We start from the raw sequence: 23,934 nt of genomic DNA on the forward strand, positions 1-23,934 counted from the left end.
CCATTAAATAGAACATTCATAGTTCCTTCTTAATCATATGATCACTTTCTTCCTCATTCAACATAGCTTATGCTCATACATTAAAATAACAAATGCAATAGCACTTCGTGCTTAACATCTGCTTGCAAGAAGGGAAGCCTATCATTAGTGTGACCTTTGAATACATATTGGAAAAAATAATCAAACCCTAACCTCAAAACAAAAAGAACAAAACAAAAGCCACCCCAAACATAAGTGCAACCTTAAAAAAATATATATCTCCATAAGCAACCAATCAGTCTAGTCATTTCCTAAGTCATCTAAAAACTTCATTCCTTCTGTAGTCTTAGATCTCTTTGATTAAACTTCCTAATGAACGGAAGATGTGCAAATATCTAACATTTCATCTGTAGCTTCAGTAGAAACATTATATCGGCTATAGCATGCTGCTAAAGTTTGGGTGTCATCAGGAAAAGAAACAGAACAGAAAGCTCGATAATGCAATCTCCCTTCTGGCATGTTGATGTCCAGGACTAAATTCTCTGCTGGCATAGTTCTGTTGATGTCCATGGAGTTATGGCACCAGAGAATTTGGTTCTTAATGTTTTAAGAATGTTTCACAACTATGCCTATAAATGGCATCTTCTTCCACACCATAATTTACCCATGAATGTAAGGATGTCAACAAATCCTTCCCCAAACAACTCCTAGAGAAACTCTACAACCTCATCCCCCACAAACCCATCCCAGGGACTTTCTACATGCTTCCTAAGATACACAAACAACTGAACCCAGGCAGTCCCATCATATCTGGCAATGGCACTCTTATTGAAGCAATATTGGGACTCACAGAAACTATTCTCAAACCACTCAGCACACAAAGGGACAGCTTCCTCCAGGACACAAGTGACTTCCTCCACAAACTCTGCAACATTAACAGCCTCTCTCAAAACACCCTCCTTGCCAGCATGAATGTCACCTCCCTATACACCAACATCCCTCATAATGACGGCATCGCTGTCTGCCTCAAATATTTAAAGATAATGGACAGCCCTCAGATATCCTCACCAAACTCAAACGTTTTATCCTCACCATAACAATATTACTGTCAACAAGAAACACTTTGTCCAAACCTTGGGAACAGCCAGGGTACTAGGATAGCTCCCCAATATGCCAGTATCTTCATGGGCCACCTTCAAGAAAAATTTCTGGACAAATCCACCACAAAACTAATGATATTCCTGAGATACATCAATGATACTTTCATCCCCTGGACAGACAATCTAAACTCCCTCATAGATTTCCAACACAACATCAAAAACCACCTCCTAGGTATTAAACACCCTCTAGAACACTCCCACACTAGCATCAACTACCTGGATACCATGATCAGCTTCAACAATGGAACCCTACAGACAACTATATACCAGAAACCCACAGATCACCACACCTACCTTCGCAGATTCAGTAATGACACCAAACACACCAAGAAATCTTTTGTACCAGGCACTCAGATACGACAGAATATACTCCAAGGAGAAAGTCCGGGATATATACCTTAATACACTTAAAACCACCTTCAGCAGACAAGGACACTCCGCCAGAGAAGTTGTAAGGGACCAGGGCATAAGCAGTTTGGGCTAGTGGTCACAGCTGGACTGGAGTCCACACATCAAGAATGGTGGTCAGTGAGCAGGGATTGGAGGAATTGCGAGAGCCAGGTTCAATAAGCAAGAGTCGGGGTCAAAGTCAGGTTGGGGTCGGAGACTGGAGATCAGAGGTAGTTAACAGGCTGGAGTCAGGAGGCAAGAATCAGGGTCAGAGTTAGCCTGGGATCAGAGGCCAGAGATCAGGAGATGAGGTGAGGTCTGCAGTCACAGCAAGCCCAAAGTCTGTGTTGTTGCCCAGACAATTTCCAGGGTCAAATAGGGTGGTTGGCCAATCAGAGGACTGCAGGGTACTGCCATTCTGGGTCCTTGGGGAGTACTTCCTGCGGTGCCTGTTCTCCACAGTGTTCCCTGGGTGTGGCTCTGTCTGGCCTCCTGGTGGCACTATGGGACTATCAGCCATCCCAGGCTTTGCAGACATAGGTTTTAGTCCCTGCATCCTTACAGAAAAAGATCACAGAACAGGCCACCCCAATACCTCATGAGAACCTACTTCAATCTAGAAATAAATCCACCTCTGACAGCCCACCTCTAATTGCCACCTGGCACTGGAATCCAAATGGGGTATCATCAAACAATTACAACCCATGCTCAATGGGGATCTCATCCTAAAAGAAAGCTTTTATGAAGCCCCTCTTCTGGCCTTCAAAAGCTCCAAGCTCATAATCAAGCAAGCTCCCCACAAACCTGGACATGCCAACTCAAAGCAGCACCAGACCATACTAGAACAACGATGCAAAGCCTGTAGACATATCTCCACCACCATGATGATCAAGACACTATTCAAGATCCATGGGTCCTACACATGCCTATCATAACTTGTGGTGTACCTCATCCAGTGCAGTTAATGCCCCAATAAAAGCTATGTGTGTGAAACCAGACAATCACTATGCTCTCAAATGAACTCACAAAGAAAAATGATAAAAGACAAAAACACCATATCACCTGTGGGTGAACATTTTTCACAAGCAAACACTCTATATCCGACCTCTTAGTCATCTTCCTCAAATGAAACCTGTACAACACCTTCAAAAGATGATCCTGGGAATTTAAATTCATAACTTTTCTAGATACTAAAAAAACACGGACTGAACAGAGACCCTGGATTTATGGCTTATTACAAACAATCTGTAAACCACTTTACCAACCCCTGCTCTTTCCCACCTGTGACTGGAGAGGTGTTAATGGGCCACTTCAACATGAAAGGTCCCATGTGTTTACTACTTATGCTAAACAATCTGTTCCACCTTATATTTAGCAGTGACATTCTGAGTACAATTCCCAGACCTGAAGAAGAGCTCTGTGTAAGTTCAAAAGCTTGTCTCTGTGACCAACAGAAGCTTGTCCAATAAAAGTTATTATCTCACCCACCTTGTCTTCTTTGGTGGCAGCCTTCAGGGGGCAAATCCTCCACTGGTGTCAGTGGAACTGGTGTCACCAGCTGAGATCTAACACCAGGGCTTGATTATCCGTTGCCTTGCACTGCAGGCATTCATTTACATAAGTGGAAAGTGGGTATAAAATGCTGCCAGATCAGAATAGTATCATTACATACTCACTTTGCACTGGGGTAAATGACTACACATGATGCAAGTCATCAGAAAATCAGGTCCTCACATTTGAATGTCATTTCTCTTCCTCCTCACAAGCTAAAGGCTTGTCTACACTTAGACATTTTGCCAATATAGCTATACCATCAAAACCCTCCTACTATAGACTCAACTTATACTGGCAAAAGTGCTTCTGCCAGTACAGCATATTCCAGTTCAGCAGGCAAAATAAGGTATAACACAAAAATACTTTTTGCTGGTGTAACTGCACCTACACCAGGGCTTCTGCCAGCATAACCATAGTGTAAAAATCACTCCACACCAATATAGTATGTCAGCAAAACTTGTAAGTAAAGACCTGGTGTCCTTAAATCCCTATTGCTTCTGCTATTAGTAATACTCTACATTGTAGCCAGAGATCTGATTATGCTGGACCTATTATTAAAGTTACTTTGTCCAGTCTGTCCCAAGGACTGAATAATCTAAGAAGTCTCTTACATGTCTACCTCCTCTAACTATATCAAAGTAGCCTTTATTCAATAGTATCTTACTGAAGAATTTTCAAGATTTGTGTTGCTGTACTTTTTCCAAGCTCAGCTCCATTTGATAGTATTGAGGATATCATTGACAATGGCCTAATGGTTACAAAATATATAGATTTTTATGATTATCTTAAAATCTTATGAGCCATAGCATGCAGTAGAAAAGACAGTAAAGGTTCCATCTGCTTCTCAAATTTATGTTTTAAAATACAAACCAAGAGTTTGAGCATCAAGGAATTTCAGTTAATACAGTGAAAAAAATACCGAAACTAATAATTGAGTCAAAATAATAGTATTGATTGAAATTTCACTCCTAATTTGAGACAGCGCAATGAAACAATCAGTATTAGCAGCAACCCAGTTAAATTCAATAAATCATAAGGGCTTTGTATTAAAGTTAGTTCAGTAGACTGTAATTCTTGGTTAGGTCCTCCACAAAACAAGTAAAGCTGTTTTAGTTTAATACACCAATGTCACCAAAATAAATATAGGATGTAATGGAAATGTACAACTGATGAACTGAAGGGAAAAAAACACAGAGTGAGACACTAGGCCCATCAAAGTCCCTTTTGTATCATTCTGGGTACGCAGAGGAGACGTCGAGCTGTCCCCAAAGGGTAACTGAGGATACCCCTGACATGAAGACATTCCCAAATGGCAAAGACCTGTCCTACCACTTGGTGCTCTAGCAATGTCCATGTGCTCAATGACACTTAAGGGGCCATTGGAAGCTGGCATAATTAAGAGCAGCTCTGAAGCTCCACTAATTTGGGCAAAGGGCTGGAAATTACCCCCAGGCTTTGGTGGCAAAAAAGTATCACACCATCCAGAGTTCTGACACACTGAAGAAGGTAGCCTATATTCTTCATCAAAAGTGGCTCAGTGAATATTTATCTCAGAGAACAGTAACATTTTACTAAAATAAATACAATTACTTTAAAAACAAACCACTGCCACTATAGGTTTGTAACAGAAAAATCTCGTGTCTGTTATTATGACTCCATTAGTATTTTAAATCCAGACTTTAAATGATAGGTATTATTTAATATATTTTACAAATTGAAATCAACAATAAAGAAGATATGCATGGAGAACACAATCATAAGCTCATTTTCAGTCTCTTGGAACAGTAATCTAATTAAAATTGCAGAGAGTAAACTGAAAAGCAGAGTTATCATACCATTTTTTTAAAAAAAGGTTTAAAATTCATAAAAATACTTAATCTCTTGACTTCCTTTGATGGTTTAAGTAGACCTAATGCCAAATTCAGTCCTGGTATAAGTGGACACCTGTTAAGAGAACATCAGGGTTTAGCCTACTGCAGGGAGAGACAGGACTATTCTGCTGATCCATGCTGGCTTCTGCAGAGAGCCAGACCAGACTGGGGTAGGGGGTCAAGGTCACTAAGATAAAAGAGGGTTGACTGTCCACATTAGACTTTTGTTTAATTTTCTAGCATTGTTATCCTTGCCACAGATCCACAGGTGGGAGTACTGGTGGGAACTACAATGTACATCAGCCCCTAGTGTTTTAACCTCTGCTGGCAGCAGTACTCCCACCAGTGCTGCAACAGGTGGAGGTCCACTAGTGACAGCAAAACAGCGTAGACAAGCCCTCTGAGGCTTGGTCTACACTAGGAGGTTATGTCGAATTTAGCAGCGTTAACTCGAATTAACCCTGCACCCGTCCACACAACGAAGCTATTTATTTCAACATAGAGGTCTCTTTAAATCGATTTCTGTACTCTTCCCCGACGAGGGGAGTAGTGCTAAATTCGACATGGCCATGTCGAATTAGGGTTAGTGTGGACGGAATTCGACGCTAATAGCTCCAGGAGCTATCCCACAGTGCACCACTCTGTTGACACTCTGGACAGCAGTCCGAGCTCGGATGCTCTGACCAGCCACACAGGAAAAGCCCCGGGAAAATTTGAATTCCTTTTCCTGTCTGGCCAGTTTGAATCTCATTTCCTGTTTGGACATCGTGGCGAGCTCAGCAGCACTGGCAACGATGCAGAGCTCTCCAGCAGAGGTGACCATGCAATCGCAGAATAGAAAGAGGGCCCCAGCATGGACTGATCGGGAAGTCTTGGATCTGATCGCTGTGTGGGGCGATGAGTCCGTGCTTTCGGAGCTGCGATCGAAAAGACAGAATGCGAAGATCTACGAGAAGATCTCCAAAGCCATGACGGAGAGAGGATACAGCCGGGATGCAACGCAGTGCCGCGTGAAAATCAAGGAGCTGAGACAAGCATACCAGAAGACCAAAGAGTCAAACGGACGCTCCGGATCCCAGCCCCAGACATGCCGTTTCTACGAGGCACTGCATTCCATTCTAGGTGCGGCCGCCACCACTACCCCACCACTGTCCGTGGACTCTGACGATAGGGTACTGTCGACGGCCGCTTCCTCGGAGATGTTCGCGGACGGGGAAGATGAGGAAGGCGATGAGGAGGACGAGGCAGTCGACAGCGCTTTCAATGCTGATTTCCCCGACAGCCAGGATCTCTTCATCACCCTCACGGAGATCCCCTACCAACCCTCCCAAGGCGGTAACCCGGACCGTGAATCAGGGGAAGGATCAGTAGGTAAGTGTTTTAAACATTTATTTTGAATAGAATAGGCATGGTATGTTAGCAATGGGTTTTTAATGATCAGTTTGCCCTAGGCACTTAACTTTTTAGTCCTTGCCAGTGCAGCTACTGGAAAAGTCTGTTAACGTGTCTGGGGATAGAGTAGAAATCCTCCTGGGACATCTCCATGAAGCTCTCCTGGAGGTAATGTGAAAGCCTTTGCATCAGGTTCCTGGGGAGAGCAGCCTTATTGTCTCCTCCATGGTAGGAAACTTTTCCGCGCCAGGCTAGCAGCAGGTACTCCGGTATCATTGCCTGGCAAAGCATGGCGGCATACGGCCCTGGTATTTGCTGGCATTCACGCAGCATGCAGTCTTTCTCTGCCTCCGTAATCCTCATCAGAGTGATATCACTCATGGTGACCTGCTTTGAATTAGGGGAATTTTAGTATGGGGACTGATTGCCTGTTCTTTAAAATAACTGTAACCAGCGGTTTACAGCCACGCGGTGGGGGTGGGGAGGCGAACCGTTCATGCTGAGCGGTTCGCCAGCAGCATGCAGGGATCTTTCCCGGGGACAGCCGCGATGGGGGTGGGACAGGGGCAGAGTTCATGCTGGCTGGATCGCCGGCAGCAGGAACTGGCCAACGCTAGGAGCATTGCTTGGAACGTGAAAGGAGGGCACTGCTGTAAATTAAGCTTTAAGCAGCCAAAAGTCTACGGCTTACCATGTCCGCCTGCTAGCCGAATTCCGTTGTCCGGCCCCGCTTGTGTGATCTGTACAGCAAGACCCCAGGCACTCAATGTGAAGACAGAAAATTCGACCTTGTACTGAGTGCACATGTGATAGGTACTGTGCATGGTCTTGTTCACAGAGAAAGACTATATTCATTGTTTGCAAAAATGTATCTTTTTGAGGAATTCACTCCCTTTTTCCCATCCCACAGCTGCGAGTGTCTCCCGAGCTACCCCGGCATCCTCCTCCCAGAGGCTGGCGCAGATCAGGCAGCGAAAAAAAAGGACATGGGACGAGATGTTCTCAGAACTTATGGTCTGTTCCCGAGCCAAGGCAGCACAGCAGACCCAGTGGAGGGAGAACATGTCGCAATACCAGCGATCGCACAGCGAACGGGAGGACAGGTGGCGGCAGGAAGACCAGCAGGTGACTCAAACGCTGCTTGGACTAATGAGGGAGCAAACGGACATGCTCCGGCGCCTTGTAGATGTTCTGCAGGACCGGAGGCAGGAGGACAGAGCCCCGCTGCATTCTATCGCTAACCACCCTCCCCCGCCACAAAGTCCCATCCCCCCCTCACCCAAAGGCCCAAGAAGAAGGGGCTGCAGGGGCCATGAAAACAGTCACTCTACCCCTGCAGACTGCTCAAGTAACAGAAGGCTCTCATTCCCAAAGATTTGATACGTCCTTTCCTTCCCTCCAAATGGAGGGGGTTGGTAACTGGAGAGGATAGTCAACATTAACTGGGTAAAGAAACGGGGGCAGGTTCAGCTTCTGTTTAAAAAAAACGTAATAGTTACAGGTTACCCTGGTCACTCTGGAACCTAGCTTTCAAAGCTTCCCGGATGCACAGCACATCCCGCTGGGCTCTTCTAATCGCCCAGGTGTCTGGCTGGGCGTAATCAGCAGCCAGGCGATTTGCCTCAACCTCCCACCCCTCCATAAACATCTCCCCCTTGCTCTCACAGAGATTGTGGAGCACACAGCAAGCTGCAATAACAATGGGGATATTGGTTTCGCTGAGATCAGAGCGGGTCAGTAAGCTTCTCCATCTCCCCTTCAGACGTCCAAAAGCACACTCCACCACCATTCTGCACTTACTCAGCCGGTAGTTGAAGAGTTCTTTTTCACTGTCCAGGGCGCCTGTATAGGGCTTCATGAGTCAGGGCATTAGCGGGTAGGCTGGGTCCCCGAGGATCACTATACGCATCTTCACATGCCCAACAGTTATTTTGTGGTCCGGGAAGTAAATACCTTCCTGCAGCCGTTTAAACAGACCAGAGTTCCTGAAAACGCGAGCGTCATGAACCTTGCCCGGCCATCCGACGTTGATGTTGGTAAAACGTCCCCTATGGTCCACCAGTGCTTGCAGCACCATAGAAAAGTAGCCCTTTCGGTTAATGTACTGGCTGGCCTGGTGGTCCGGTCCCAGGATAGAGATGTGAGTGCCATCTATAGCCCCACCGCAGTTTGGGAATCCCATCGCAGTGAAGCCATCTATGATCACCTGCACGTTTCCCAGGGTCACTACCTTTGAGAGCAGTAGCTCAATGATTGCGTTGGCTACTTGCATCACAGCAACCCCCACGGTAGATTTGCCCACTCCAAATTGATTCGCGACTGACCGGTAGCTGTCTGGCGTTGCAAGCTTCCAGAGGGCTATGGCCACTCGCTTCTGGACAGTCAGGGCTGCTCGCATCTGGGTGTCCTTGCGCTTCAGGGCAGGGGACAGCAACTCACAAAGTTCCAGGAAAGTTCCCTTCCGCATGCGAAAGTTTCGCAGCCACTGTGATTCATCCCAGACCTGCAGCACTATGCGGTCCCACCAGTCCGTGCTTGTTTCCCGGGCCCAGAATCGCCATTCCACAGCATCAACATGACCCATTGCCACCATGATGTCCACGGCACGGGGTCCCGTGCTTTGTGAGAGGTCTGTGCCCCTCTCAGACTTAATGTCCTCACCGCGCTGCCGTAGCCTCCTCGCCCGATTTCTCAGCATCTGCCTCTGAAAAAGGTGGATGATAAGGCGCGAGGTGTTGACAACGGCCATAACTGCAGCGATGATCACAGCGGGCTCCATGCTCGCAGTGCTGTGGCATCCGCGCTGTCAATCACCAGAAAAGTGTGCGAACTGATTGCCCGCCAGCGCTTTCATGGAGGGAGGGCGGGAGTGAGGGTTGAATGACGACAGTTACCCAAAACCACCCTCGACACATTTATTGCCCCAGCAGGCATTGGGGGCTCAACCCAGAATTCCAATGGGCAGCGGGGACTGCCGGAACTGTGGGATAGCTACCCACAGTGCACCACTTCCAATGTCGACACTTGCCCCGTTCGTGTGGACTCACAAAGTCGAATTACTGACCTTAGTGTGGATACACACGTTCGACTTTGTAATATCGGTTCCACAAATTCGCTTTAAGTAAAATCGAACTACTCTCGTAGTGTAGACATACCCTGAGATATAAGAGGAAAAGTAGGGCCTTATTGAGAGAACCAAACAAACCAAGCTAAAGAGAAAGCTTAGGCTGATAATTATTTTTTGTTATTCTATTGAACAAGAACGGCAAACTCGAAGAATGGGGTAAGTACTGGACATTAAATCAGTTAGTGTGTGTGATGTGCTGACTCTTCTTATTCACCACATTAAAGACAATGGAGACTTAGTTTGGCTACTGTATCATTTTAGTATCGGTACTGATGTCTTCAATTGGGGTATTTCTCGCCCGCCTATTTTTTTTGTTTGTTTTTTTCGACTCATAATCTCCAATTATGTTCAGATTCAACAGGAAGTGACCTCAACAATGCAACAAGAAAATTATTTTACCTTTGGTAATTATTTTATTTGATTATACCTATAATGTTTCCTCTGAAGTAATAGTATTAATGCTTTGGGTATTCACGTAAAGACTCAAAACCCTTTTAGTTTTCTTTTTAAAAGATCTTCCTTGTAGAAGTGAGAGAAATAGAGTCCTAATATTTAAACATTGGATTGCTGGTTCATTTTTTAAAGACAACCAGCAGATGTCTCTGCTAAACATGTTGTCGTTAATATAAGCAGTTATAAACTTCAGTATGAGCCATGGGTCAATTTACATCTTTTCACTTTAAAGTTAGGAAAAAATAAACTTTACAGATTATTTCTGAAGACTTTTATTTTAAAGTAGCTAACACCGTAACAATCAGTTGTTATTTATTTCATGTCTAATGACTCCTAGCTCATTAAATATTCCTTTGCCCTCCTAATATCTTGCAAAATATATCTTCTTAATTATTATTATTATTATATGTATTATCATAGCACCTCGTCATAGACCCCACTATGCTACCTAATAACACAAAAGGCTGAAATTATATGTTAGAATTCTTGACAGTAAAATAAATAAAATATTCATTCTTGAAAATAATTAAACTCTGGCTTTTGGAGAAACACAACCATCCTTTCTAGAATATGGCATATTTGTTAACCATTCCTATTTCCAACAGAGAATATTATTTACTTAATATTTCCTGTCTTACCAAAAATCAGCATATCGCACAACAAGTTTTTATTTTTATAATATTCTAAAACAGCACAGTACACTATAAAATAATTGTACCCCCAATGGATACCATTCCAGTGATCCTTATATTTTATTTACATCTATAGATTATCTGGCATTCGTCTTATTTGTAAACTCAGTTTCTGAACAGTGAAACTAATATTAGTTTCTTTTAATTGGCACTTGCCTTTCACATATAGAGCGGTTTTCTGATTAATAGTGAAAAAAAGGTCTCATAAGGCACAGATCAGCTGGCAAGGCATCTGTTTAAAATATATACACAGTAATTAGAAAAGGACGTCAAACAGACTTGATTACATATTTCATGGGTATATGTCAAAGACCATAAAGCAGTTGACTTAACCGCAGGGTGACTTCAAGAGGATTTACTATATCTAGTATTTGTGATTAGCACCATATAATCTGGAGCTGCTGAACAAGTGGAGTTTTACACAATATGCAAATTTTATTTTGCTTTAATTTAGCCCTTCTGAATTTAGCATAAAATCTCTGCATTTCATTAAGAGCTGGAACAGCTGGATCCAGTTAGTTCAGAAATTAAAAATGTAAGAAATGAAATAAGGTAATCCTTGCTATGGTACCCAATATGCATTGGAATTAGAACCTTGACATCTGCTAAAGGATGACTAAAGTGCACATATAAGATTCCAACGAGATGCATACTTTTATGAATGCCAAAAACCAATACATTCTCTAACCAAAGACTTCTCTTATTTTTCATATATATTAACTCTGTTTCACCAGCCTGTCAAGATTAAGTCCCCAAGTGTGTTTGGTAAGGAAACAGATCATACAGCAGTCAAGGAAAAATATATCCACACAGTAACATGTTTTTGTTTGTGTTTTCCTTTTTAATTATTGATATTAATAATTAACTGAAAATGCAGAACATTGTTTAACATTTTAATGGAATTTAATTTATGCATATTTTTTCATTTCCCTTTTAATTATGATTTATAGCTGTAACTTTATAAAAATCTTATATAAATAGAAAATATTTCAATATCCCTTATCTGAGGTTATAAGAAAAAGAGCACAACAGGGAAGTAAGTTCCTAGGCTAAAGGTCACATGTAAACCAAGCCCTATATTTCAAAAATTAAAAATGAAAAAATGTCTAGTTCTCAATTTGATTTTATGGTCATTTCACACATTCTCAATTTAGAAGGGGAGCTCCAAAAGACACTATTATAGGAACTTATCCCACAATCCTTATTCAAGTCCTCCTTTCACACAAGGAATGACCTGACTGCCAAATGTCAAGCATCTTGCATGGCACTTGCATTGGCAACTCTTTCATGTCTACCAGGCATCTGGGGGTGAGTAGGCCAGGAAAGAGATACACAGATACCTTTTGCCCTGGGAGAAGTTGCACCAAGCTAGGAGCCAGGGGAAAAATAGGTTCTGGTATTACCTCCTGACTGTTGTTAATATTTCTACACACTGCACAACCCTTATTACAGACCAAGGTCTCAAATCTTTACCCTAAGAGGCAGTAAACTGTTATTTCTCTCATTTCATAAATAAGGTAACAGAGATTTCATGATGCCACTTAAGGCAGAGCTGGGAATACAATCCACATCTGTAGTATAACTGAGCCAAGTCATCCATTCACTCACATAGGCTTTTCAGATGGAATATGTGTACTTTGCTATCCAGTCCGTAACTGCTGCTTTAAACACTTGACCACACTCTGCTCCCAAAGAAAAGAATAGAGCCCCGGAACCTGTTATCTAACATGCCACTAGTCTCTCACAAATGATTGTATAACCTACTTGCAAAGGGTTTGTATCATGTCTCCCTCTAGGGACTGGTCAATGAAAATATAACTTATACAACTGCCAACAATTACTCCTCAAGCTCAAGTGGCAGGGGTCTTTGCTCTGAAGGTACTGGGTTCAAAGTCTAAAGATAATCCATACAGGGAAAGGGACAATATGTAAACATGGAAATGTGAAATTAAAGTCTGTAGCATAATCCACACACACAAGAAACTTGCTGTATTAAGGTTGGAATGCTCACCTCAATTCTGACATCCCCAGCTGGTGGTTGTTGATACAGCGTATACCCCTCCCCCCATTCGTTTTGGCCAGGCGCCGAACACTGGTGAAATATGCTGATATGCTTCACCAGTGCAAAGCCACTAAATATTTGTTAAGATGATACTATATTTATATGTAAATTATTTGAAAATATAATAAATGAAAATGAAATAAAAATAAAGTAATTTGCATATATGTCATACAGAGCTGCACAAAACTTGGCATGTGTGGATCACAGGAACACACCCATACACTCCTATTATATGTGGAAAAACATGATCTGGCTAAGGGTTTTTTTTTAAACCGTGTCTATGAATTTTTTCATGTAATCAGGCATAATCTTCTGTGTTTATGAACTAGTCTTCTCTTTTATTTTTATACATCAAATTTGGCCAGAAACATCAATATATCATTATGAGTAGTGCATCACATCTTTGCACAAAGTCAAGGGGCAGGTGGGTATAGGGACAGATGCACAGGCACACATGCCCAAGTAGGCACATTTTATGTTCTGATTCATGCTTACAAGTAGGATCTATCATAGTTAAATGCTTTCTTTTCTCCTGATATCACATACCAGGGTCCTGAATTGACAGGTGATACAACTTAATGAAAAACCACAGCTTAAGTTCTAAAACCCTAGATAACCTCCATCCATAGCCTTCATCCATTAGATCAACATCACCAGAACATGTTATTTTATATTAAAAACAAAATAGGAACATAAATAAATATATCTTATCTGACCATCTAGCAATTCTCCAGGTACTATTGAGTCAAGGCTCAGAAAGCTCACCCTAATACTGAGTATTGTAAGCAGGCTTGCAGAAGACATTTTGTACTGAATAATGCACTACTGCTCCATACTACGGGTCATGCTCGACATATCACCACATCTTCCAATCACCTTTCAGGGCTCTTCATGGTTATAAATACCTGATCTGGTCGCTGCAGGATCAAGCTCTTAATGAAAAATATTCTGCTGTTTAGGCTACGTCTACACTTATGGCAACTGTAGAGTACCTACGCTGCACACCCTGTTAGCACAGGTACATATAGCAGTGTTAGGGGGACCACATTTTCCCAAAAGGAAAATGGGACATTGCACAGGGGGGCCTGAGGCCCTGCACAAGCTCCCCCCTCCCAGCCTTCCTTGCTTCCTGCCTGCGGGGCTGGCCCAAGGCCCTCCTTTCTCCCCCGTGCGTGAGGCTGGCACGAGCCCCCACCCTGCCACCCGCCCGCACAGGGCCAGCTGGAGCCCCTCTGCCACCTGCCCACTAATGGGGCTGACTCAAGCCCCTCTTCCACCTGCCCACCCGTGGGACTGGCCCGAGCCCCCCTCGCTACCCAACCAGGACTAGACAGAGGCTTCCCTCTACCCCCTGCATGCGCAGGGCTGGGTCTAGGTTTTTGGCTGCCCCAAGCAAAAAAATTTTTGGCTGCCCCCCACCCCAGCCCTGGGTTCTCTCTTCCCCCGTCCCACCCGCACCCCTTGCCACCCCAGCCCTGGGCTCTCTCTTCCCCCCCCACCTGCACCCCCTGCCGCCCCAGCCCTGGGCTCCCCCCCACCAGTGATGACTCTGCCCGCTCCCCCCTCACCTCCAGCCGGTCCGGCGCTGGCAGGGTCGGGGTAAGCAGCGGGTCTCCCGGGCCGCGCCTCAGCCCAGGGTCCCTCCATCCAGGGCTCCCGCCTCCAGGACCGTCTGGGACCCGGGAGGGCAGAGCTGGGGGACCGCCCTGGCAGATGGCTGAGGAGCCAGGGCAGGGTAGCCTCAGAGGCAGCGGACCCCCGGAGAGCGGGACGCAGGCCCTGCACGACAGCGCCCCACCCTCTATGGCCCTGCCGCTGCTGCTGCTTCTGGCCGCCCTGCCACAGTCCCTGGGTGGCTTGGGCCGCTTCGCCCAGCCCGGGCTGCAGCGCTGGGGGCAGCCGCCCTGCGGCACCTGCAGGCGGCTCCGTGTGCCCCGTGGGGTGTCCCCCAGCCTGAGTGTCCCCCGCTCGAAGCCTGCCCGACCCAGAAACAAGGTGTGGGCGCTGCTCCCCCGCGGCGCGAACCGCAGCGCCTACAGGGCGCCTCCCACGCACGACGTGCTGCTGTTGCCAGGGCCAGCTCTAGGCATTTGCTGCCGGAAGCACACAAAAAAAAAAATGGCCAGAATGCTGCCCTTGAAAATGTGCTGCCCCAAGCACGTGCTTGGTTTGCTGGTGCCTAGACCCGGCCCTGTGCATGCGGGGCCAGCCCAAGACCCCCTGCCACCCACCCGTGTGGGGCTGGCCAGGCCCGAGCCACTTTTCTGAGCCCTCCCTCCTGCACAGGGCTGGTGTTCTGCTCGTCCCCCACCACTTTCCTCTGCACCCCACTAGGGGTCACGCTCCACGTTTTTGGCAAAACTGCTCATTTGTACAGTTTGCTTTTGCCAGCTGATGATCACAGTTGATCCCAAATGCACAGTTTTGCCAAAAAAGTTGGGACAGCCAGGACAGGGCTTAAAAAGGGGACTGTCCTGACCAAATGGAAGGTACGGTCACCCCAAGCAGTGTAGACAGTGAGGCACGGCTTAGGTAAGTAGAGTAAAGACATGCCAGAACCCTACATGGCTCTGTACTCGCTCAAGCAGTGCCTCTCATGTCTACATTGCTACATTTTGTAGCGCAGTGTCCCGCTGCCTTGCCACTGCTGGAGTCTTTCTCTGCCACAGTGAAAGAATCTGGCAGCAGGGAAAGGCTCTGGCAGGGGGAGAGGCAGTGGGGAAAGGCTCCACAGCTCCCTGCTGCTGGAGCATTTCCCCTCTGCCTCCCCCGCTTATAGAGCCTTTCACTGCTGCATGTATCTGCACACCACTGTGTGGACACAGCCTGCTTTTCACTGCACTGTGTAGCTACATGTACCCTGCATGCTGCCACCAGCGTAGACAAGGCCTTAGTAAACTGGAAGTAAGGGTTTAGTGAAAGTAGTGAAGAGAAGAAAATGGGTTTGGAATCATTTAAGTTTCAGTGTGATGGGCACAAGAAGAGGGGGTAAATTCCTATCTATTTTGAACACAAAATTAGAATAATATGAGACCACAAATGCTGCTACAGGACCACATGAATTATAGGCATAGTTTGGAGTAAACAGTTTGTCCACTGGTTAACTAGCCTGCATTCAATTTCCTGCTTTGCCACAGACTTGTGGGACCTTGAACAAGTCACTTAGTCTCTCTGTGCCTCAGTTCCCAATCTGTAAAATGGGGACATTATTATTAATCATGTTTATTATGATAGCACCTCAGGGCCCATCAAGCATGGGTCCCATTGTGACAGACATTGTACAAACACAGAGTAGTAGATGGTTCCTGCCCCAAAGAGCTTACAGAGGGCAGGGGAAAGGGTAGAACACAGAAGCAGAGTGAACAATTTGATGGTGGCAAACGTCATATCAGTTCCAAAAATTCTTTTTTAAATGGGTTTAGTCTGGAGGGGATGCCCTAAATGGGAAGAAGGAGGGGAAGGGTGGGTGGGTGAGGGGAACACAGCAGGGGAGGAAAATGAAGAAGGGGCAGATGAAACTGAGATGAAGAAGGAGGATTGGAGCAAACAGCCTATCAGCACAGGACAGAGGAAGTTGCAGAAAATTCGACAGGTTTGCCTGAAATATTTAGATCCCTGCTTTGGCTGCTCCTGGTCCTACTGGCTGGAGCTCTGGATGGCTGCTTTTCAATTTTCCTCCAAGGACATCACCTGGATCTTAGTTCCCCAGAGTCGCGGAGGAGGGTCACCCTTGCCCAGGAGGATGCAGAGGTGGCCCCATCTGGGTCCCATTTTATCCCTTTCTCCCAGTGCAGCTGTATTTCCCTCTCTCACAGGGATGTTGTCAAGACAAAGACATTAAAATTGGGAGGCACTCAGATACTACTGTAATGGGGGCCACAGAAGAACCTTAGCTAGATTTGCCACACAGAAGAATTACTGCTTAATCTTGTGACTGAACATAATTAGGTACAGCTGGTCAAGAAACTGGGAAAAATTACTAAGTCACTTTTGTTCCACACAGGTTTCAAAAAGCAATACTTTTTAGTTTATTTTAAATGTTTATGTGAACATTTTTATCACACTGTTTAGGTGTCATCTTTCATTTTAGAATGTTTTCCTCTCCCTCTCCACTCGCTCCCCCTTTATTTTTCTTTTCCTCCCCTTTTCCATGTTGCCACTGAAAAGCAAGGAGTCGGGAAGGGGGAGATGGAAAACCAAATCTGAAACGCCCAAACACACAATCCCCGCCCTCCTCCCCACAACTAAAGTGATAGTTTTCCAATTTTTTAAAGAATATTTAAAACAAAACCAAACGCCTCCTCATTTTCACTTTAAAAAGATCACTAAAATTTCCAATTTCAAAAAAGGGTTAAAAAAAAAAAAGTCAACCTTATAGTAAGAGATATCAGTGAGGAAAAAAATCAAAGTTCATCCTAATATTTAATTTATAAATTTATCTACAGTGTATTGCAAGAAAGAATTCTGAATTATTCTATGAAGTTATTTCAATGTACAGGCATTGTTATATAAAAAATTATGGCAAACTTATCAAACCATCCACAAGTGTTTTAGACTCGAGAGTAAGTAATGTATAATTCTTCTGAAGGTGATAATGAACACCATAAGCTCATTACAAGACCATTTATTCACCCATATTGGCCAAGAACATGGTCAAAAGAGGGTTTTATTAATGAAGCAAATACTATTATTCACCACACTCACTCCAGAGTAGTATAAATACATCCGATTTGCAGTTAAACATGGCTACTGATGAGTGATAGAGAAAATAAAATTTGATGTATCCAAAATACCGGAGACAGATCTTTTCACACAGAAAGCTATCATTTCAAGTCTGTCCCTGTGAAGGAATTTATTCTTGCCTTGAAGCATTAGTTTGTATTCTACAGAAAATTCATGACCAGAACTGACATACAAGCCAGACATAGAAAATGCTTCCTCAAAAAAAAAAAAAAAAGGGAGAAAAAGATAAAGAAATAAAAGGTAAAATAAAAAAGTCCACCAGTGACAAATGAATTAGTCCAAAATTAGAAGACAAAAGACACTGCAGAGAATTTAGACAAATCTACATACACACAAAGTCTTTTTTGTGTGTGTATATGGTCTTAGATTTTCATCACTGATACAGACCAGGAAGCAAATCAAAAGCGGGAACAAAAGGCCTCAAACTGTTCATTCATGCCTATATTTATCCCGTCATCACATTATTACCATACAGCTTATCTGGGACCAGGACTGGAGGGGAGCAGTTTTTTCTTCAGCCTAGTACCCTCATTAGATTTATAAATTGTTCAGCTGAAATAGGTGCCAGAAGGAAGCTAAGATGAAAAAAGAAATGCATTGGGAGGGATGATGTTTTGCCTCCTTTCCTGTCAGGTCCCTGGTAATGTTTGTGCACTGTCAACCAAAGAAGTTTGCTCCTGAATTCCACAGAACTGCTCCTTCACCACAGAACAGGTTTGTGTAGTGAATATACATACTATTAAAGCAGTTTATTTTATGGATAGATCAACAATATACCAAAGGCTCCATTTCTGAACTGTCGTCTGTATACGGAGAGCATCCAAAATCTCCTTATTCATTTGGGGCTCAATCCTGCTCTCATTAACGTCAATGAAAGCTCTGCTATTGATTTCAAGAGGAGCAGGCCCTTGAGGAGCTATAGAAGTTGTGACACTATATGGAATCGGGGAGGGGGGGCACTTGAGGATATTATGAATACCAATATTGTAAAATTGCAGTGAGTTATGCCAGATATGCCATGTAAGATATCTGCAAAAATGTTATAATTTGCCAGATGTGATAATCTCATTTATGTGTTTGTATCACCTTTGTATTTTGGGTTATAGAGATGTATGTATGTCCGTATTACAAAACTTGTACTATGCTTCTGGGTGACACCCCCAGAAAGTTTGGCATCAGCACTGCCTAGCCGGCTTGATGGCCCATTAAGGACCATCAGCTATACAATTGACCCATTGAGAGAAGGCAAGGGATACACCTTATGACTCAGCAAGGCATGCAGGGACATGCCTATGGACAGAACTCTAAGGCTTCCAAGCCATGTGCTGGGCAGCTTGTGTTTGGGACAAAGGTGGCACAAGCGGCATGACAAAAAGACTATAAAAGGCAGTTGCATCTTTTCCAAAATTGTCTTCATTCCGGCTTCTTACCTCTGGAGTAACATTTCTACAAATGAAGCTCTGAACAAAGGACTGAATGACCCATCCAAGCTGTGGATGTTTTCCAGAGGGACTTTCAAGCCAGCAAACTCACCAATACTGCTAGGTGCCTGATATATGGACTTTGAAGTCTTTGTATGTATTTGACTGTTTTACCATTTTACATCTCTCTTCTTCTTCTTTCTTTTTTCTTTATAATAAACATTTAATTTTAGACACTAAAGGATTGGCTGGCAACATGGTATTTTGGGTAAGATCCAAATCTATACTGACCTGGTAATGTGGCTGACCCTTTGGGGTCAGAAGAACATTTTGTATATGTGAGCAGAGTTTTTTTAAATAACTTCTCACTGAACTGGTCCTATGTGCTGACTGGGAGCCAGAGAACTGGAATGCAATAAAGGTGGCTGTGTGATTTCTTTTTTTGCTTCTTGATAATCAGTGTGGAGGATCAGAAGCACAGTTTGTGACTAGTTGGGGAGTTTAACCTCAGTGTTACCCACCAGTCTTGGGAGTATCTGCTCTCCGTTTTACAGCCTGCCCTGACCTTGGCATTTCCAGTGAGGGCTGCCCCAGGCACCCCGGGTCACAGAAGGCTCCTCACAAAATCCTTGGGACATCAGGAAGGAACACAGCCACTTTTCAAACACTGGGCCAAATCCTCAGGCGCTGAACATCTGAAATCACCACAACAGCCACCAGGTATTACAAATGCCCCACAGATGCTTAGTGCCTTTCTGGATTGGGGCCACTGTTATGTCAGGTATGTGCTTGAAAATAACAAATTGAAGAGTGAGTTGAAGAAAGTTGAGAGATGTAGGCTTTACACATCACCTATACCTATATTTCTGCCTGAAACTGATATGCCAAGAGCACATTCCATAAGCACAATATATTCTATGTGCATATAAGTAAAAATGCAGTTAAGCCTCATCATATATGTGGTCAATAGGGAGCTTCATGTAATTTTATGTATCTTTCAGATAAATCTGATTTAAATGCAAAATCTAGCACTAATGGTCATCTCATGGATTTGTGACACTTGGCCAGATAAGCACCAGCTGATGCAAGGAATAATGCGTTACACATCCTGGAGTCAAGAAGACCTTTTGTGTCTCTGGGAGACTCACTTTAACATGGAACTGTTGGTTCTAATTCCCTTCACTCCAAAGTTTTCCACCAGGGAATGCAGCTTTGATTCCTGCCAACAGCTTTGCAGGAGCTCATACAGAGAAGGTTCTGAATCAGGACATCTCCTGGTAGCCTGGTTCATGCCCCTTTTAGGGTATGGTTGACAGCTCTCCAGGATTGTCCTGGAGTGTCCAGGAATTAAGAGATTAATCTTTAATTAAATATTATGTCATGTGATGAAACCTCCAGGAATACCAACCAAAATTGGCAACCCTATTTTGGGGACTGTTTTGTTTCCTTAAAACTCCCTAATCTCCTGCCTAAAGGAGGCTATGGCAATGTAGCCACTGTAACCTCCTCCCTAGTGGACCTTCTGCGGAGATATAGTCTAGTTTCTGGAGAACTTTCATTCCATAAACCAATGAGTAGCACTCACCCATATGCATCTTTTTATGTGATCCACCCAACAGACTATGGGATGATAGTAATAAATATGGGTAAATATATGGATAACATTTAATAAACCTCAATATTTTTCAGTGGCAATTGCTAACAGAAGTTGAAAATACTTTTCATTTTATTTAACTGTGTCCTACTACCATGTAGGAGACAACACAGCAGAAAGGAAATCACTTACCCAAATGTGAAAGGAGATTGCAAATTTCATTGAACGTGGTGTGCATCTCAATAGGAAGATTTTTTTTTGAGAGAGGGGATTACTATTTTTTCCCAATGGATGCATGTCACTACTTAGGTGGGCTACTATATCAGATCTGATTGTTATAACAATGCCATCTAATTATGCAGAGAGTCACACTTGAATTATATAATATAAATATTTATGAAAAAAATAAAAATGAGACAACACAAAAATTCACTCATAGGATTAGTTTTAAATGTCAGCCGAGGACAGAAAGCCTTCTACAGAACTGAATTCATCAATATCTTTCAGATTCTTCTATGAATGATCTAAAAAGTGATTACTCATGCTCAAATCCTTAAATTATTTCTACAGTGGCTTCACAGTCATGTATGTTTTTTTCCCCTGAGATGTAGCTGCCCAGAAGAAAAGGCTGAATAAGAAATGTAAAATGCAATCTATTTTAGAATGGTTTCCATTAAAAGACATCATGATAATGCAATATAGACTGGTGTAAAAAGTAAAATTGCCTGGAAAGTTTACTGCCTGAACATAGCCAAACAGACAATGGAACACTATTTCTTATTTAACAAGAAGCTTTTGGGAATTCACTAAATTGTTTTTACTGGTTTCCCTATCACAAAATAGCTCTTCAGCACCAAATCACATCATCAAGTTCTAATATGCAGTAGGAAAAATTACTGCTGCCAACTACAGCTGAATGAAGCCCAGCTAATTAATGCAAATATTTTTCTACTAAATCCTTCCGTATAGCTGTGAATGTGATTCAGGTTACAAATGCGTCACCTGCTCAAAACTTTACACGTTTATTTAGAAGAATCCCATCCATGTTTTGTTTTTCTTATAGATAATGGCAAAATGGCTTGGAAAAATCTGATATTTTAAAATTGAATACACCACTGACACGCACGATTCCAATCTCACACTAGTGAATATCAGTCATAACTCTATCCAATTGAATTAAGTTAGTGGTGTCAACAAGATCAGAATCAAGCCCTGTGTATTAATCTGGAACTTTCCTCTTCGGAGTTAGAATTATGTGTGCGACTGACCTGTAAGTCTTTCCAAAGCATCAAATCCATGTTTCAGTGCAATGATATCAAGGAACGAAACGGTGCCATCTTCAAACCTACAGAAAAGGAGAGGGGAACAAATGAGCCCAATAAACAAATCACATAGCTACTCCACACACATGATTTTAAATACATTTCATATCACTATTAGAAATCTAGTGAAACTAATTCCCAGAGAAACGAGTTCTTCCCATAGGGATTCATCTCCCACTCCTGTACTATCCTGTGAAGTCAGAATATACTCTTCGGGCTAGATTTCCAAAAGGACTGTGCACCTCCGCCAGGGGAACAAGACTCTCCTGCACGACCTTGGGTCTGAGGGCATAGGGGTACAGAGCACTATGCAATGCTGACTCCTCCTCCTAACTAGCTAGTCAGGAAGGGCTGGGGAAAAGTTGGAGCTCTGCCTCTTCCCCTCCCCCCCACACCGATCCAACTAATGCAAGTAATAAATTGCTTCCCTTCCCCAGGGCAAGGAGGGAAAACGGTAACACAGTTCCCACCCTGCACTGCTACTGGAAATGGAAAATAAGTCCACTCTAACACCACTGTTCATTAGAAATGGTAAGAAGGTAGACTGGGAGCTTCTGTTCTCCCAGTCTCATAATGTTAGAACAAGGGGACGTGAAATAAAATTGAAAGGTGACAAATACAAAACTGATAAAAGGAAACACTTTTTCAAACAACATGTAATTAGACAGTTGAACTCATTCCCCTAGAATGAAACTAAAGCCAAAATTAAGCATGATTCAAAGAGTAATTGGATGTTTACATGGATAAAAAGAATATTCAGAATTATAATAATGAATGCTAATGGCAAGAGGATTGGAAGGGAGATAAAATCTTATGCTTCGGGGTTTAAAACAATCTCTAATTATTAGGGATTAGGATGGGGGCAGATTATCCCACATCAACCTGATCTGGGGTTTTTTGTACCTTTCTCAGAAGCATTTGGTACTGGCCACTGACACAATACTGGACTAGAAGGAGCATGAGTCTGACTCAATATGGCAATTCCTGTGTAGCAAAGCATTATGCTGACTGAGCACACATACACATGCACAACAAATGCCCTAGAGAACAGACTTCGGCTTTTTAGATATGACACAATCTTTTTCAAAATATGGAAAAAAGATTTGTCATTGCCACAGCTAAAGATAGAGTAAAAAAGGCACAGAAAGGTTAAAAAAAAAAATCAATCTGATCCAAACTACATGTCCTTTTTAAACAAAACAAACAAACAACCCACCCTTAATAGAATGGCATAATAGGTCTCACGCTATCTCTTGAAACATTCAGGGGATTTTTCTCAGTTATCTTTTTCACTTTTCTACAATTATCAACTAATTCAAACAATATAAGTTACACCGTTAGCCAATACATATATATTAGATGTACTCTACACCACATCAATAGGTATTATGTGCATGATATTACTGTAACATTACATTACATGATATATATGGAAGTTATTAATGTATTATGCTCTTCCCACAATTTTGTTCACCCATGTCAAGTATCCCACAACACTTTGCAAAGCTGAAGTCAGACTAGAAAATAGGAAACTTCTCAAAGCAAGCTGTGTGCATACTTTGTACCAGGTACTGTTAGGGAGTACTTTCAGGGCTCATCAACACTTTGAATGAAGTATCCAAAACACGACATGGGAAAGTATAGAAAGATACCTTCACGGACGGTACCTGGAATATTAGTATTCAAACAAAGATAAGGAAGGTACAGAACAACTAGTTAATTAACTGGTACACACTTGTGTGTTGGATTTTAGTGATGTGTAAAGAGTTTTGTAACCTATAAAATAAATACTACTGTATAAATACTGCTAGTTGAAACATGTAAGGTGAATACACTGTGAAAATTTGCTTCTCAGAAAGAGGATATGTATGTCTCCTTTTCATATTGTTCTTCTTTGTCTTTAGACAATAAATTTGGCTATATTCAGTTATTTAGTCTCTAGAACACTTTTAAGAATGAACCATGAGTGCAGTAAAACAATTTGCTATGTATTTTAATCAACAACTCTAATAGGAGAATCGAGTGAAGGAGAACATATAATACTTCAAAAAGATGTTCACTTTCACATAAATGACTAATGTAAAGTTAGCAAATACTGTCTTGATGGTGAAATGCTCAATTGAGTAAAATAATTGTGTGGATAAAAGAGGCCAGAGAATGGGGTAAATAATTAC

General features: G+C 43.0%; 1 protein-coding gene across 1 annotated transcript in view; it reads right to left on the reverse strand.

Moving 5' to 3' along the window:
* Positions 1 to 23,934, reverse strand: part of MOCOS (molybdenum cofactor sulfurase) — a 388,002-nt gene that overhangs the window by 141,682 nt on the left and 222,386 nt on the right. The window contains exon 5 of the mRNA XM_026654152.1: positions 21,707 to 21,783. Coding sequence (XP_026509937.1) covers positions 21,707 to 21,783 — 77 coding nt within the window. The remainder of the gene's footprint in view (positions 1 to 21,706; positions 21,784 to 23,934) is intronic.

The sequence above is a fragment of the Terrapene carolina genome, unplaced genomic scaffold (assembly GCF_002925995.2).
Source record: "Terrapene carolina triunguis isolate 2854851 unplaced genomic scaffold, T_m_triunguis-2.0 Scaffold183, whole genome shotgun sequence".
NCBI classification, from domain to species: domain Eukaryota; kingdom Metazoa; phylum Chordata; order Testudines; family Emydidae; genus Terrapene; species Terrapene triunguis.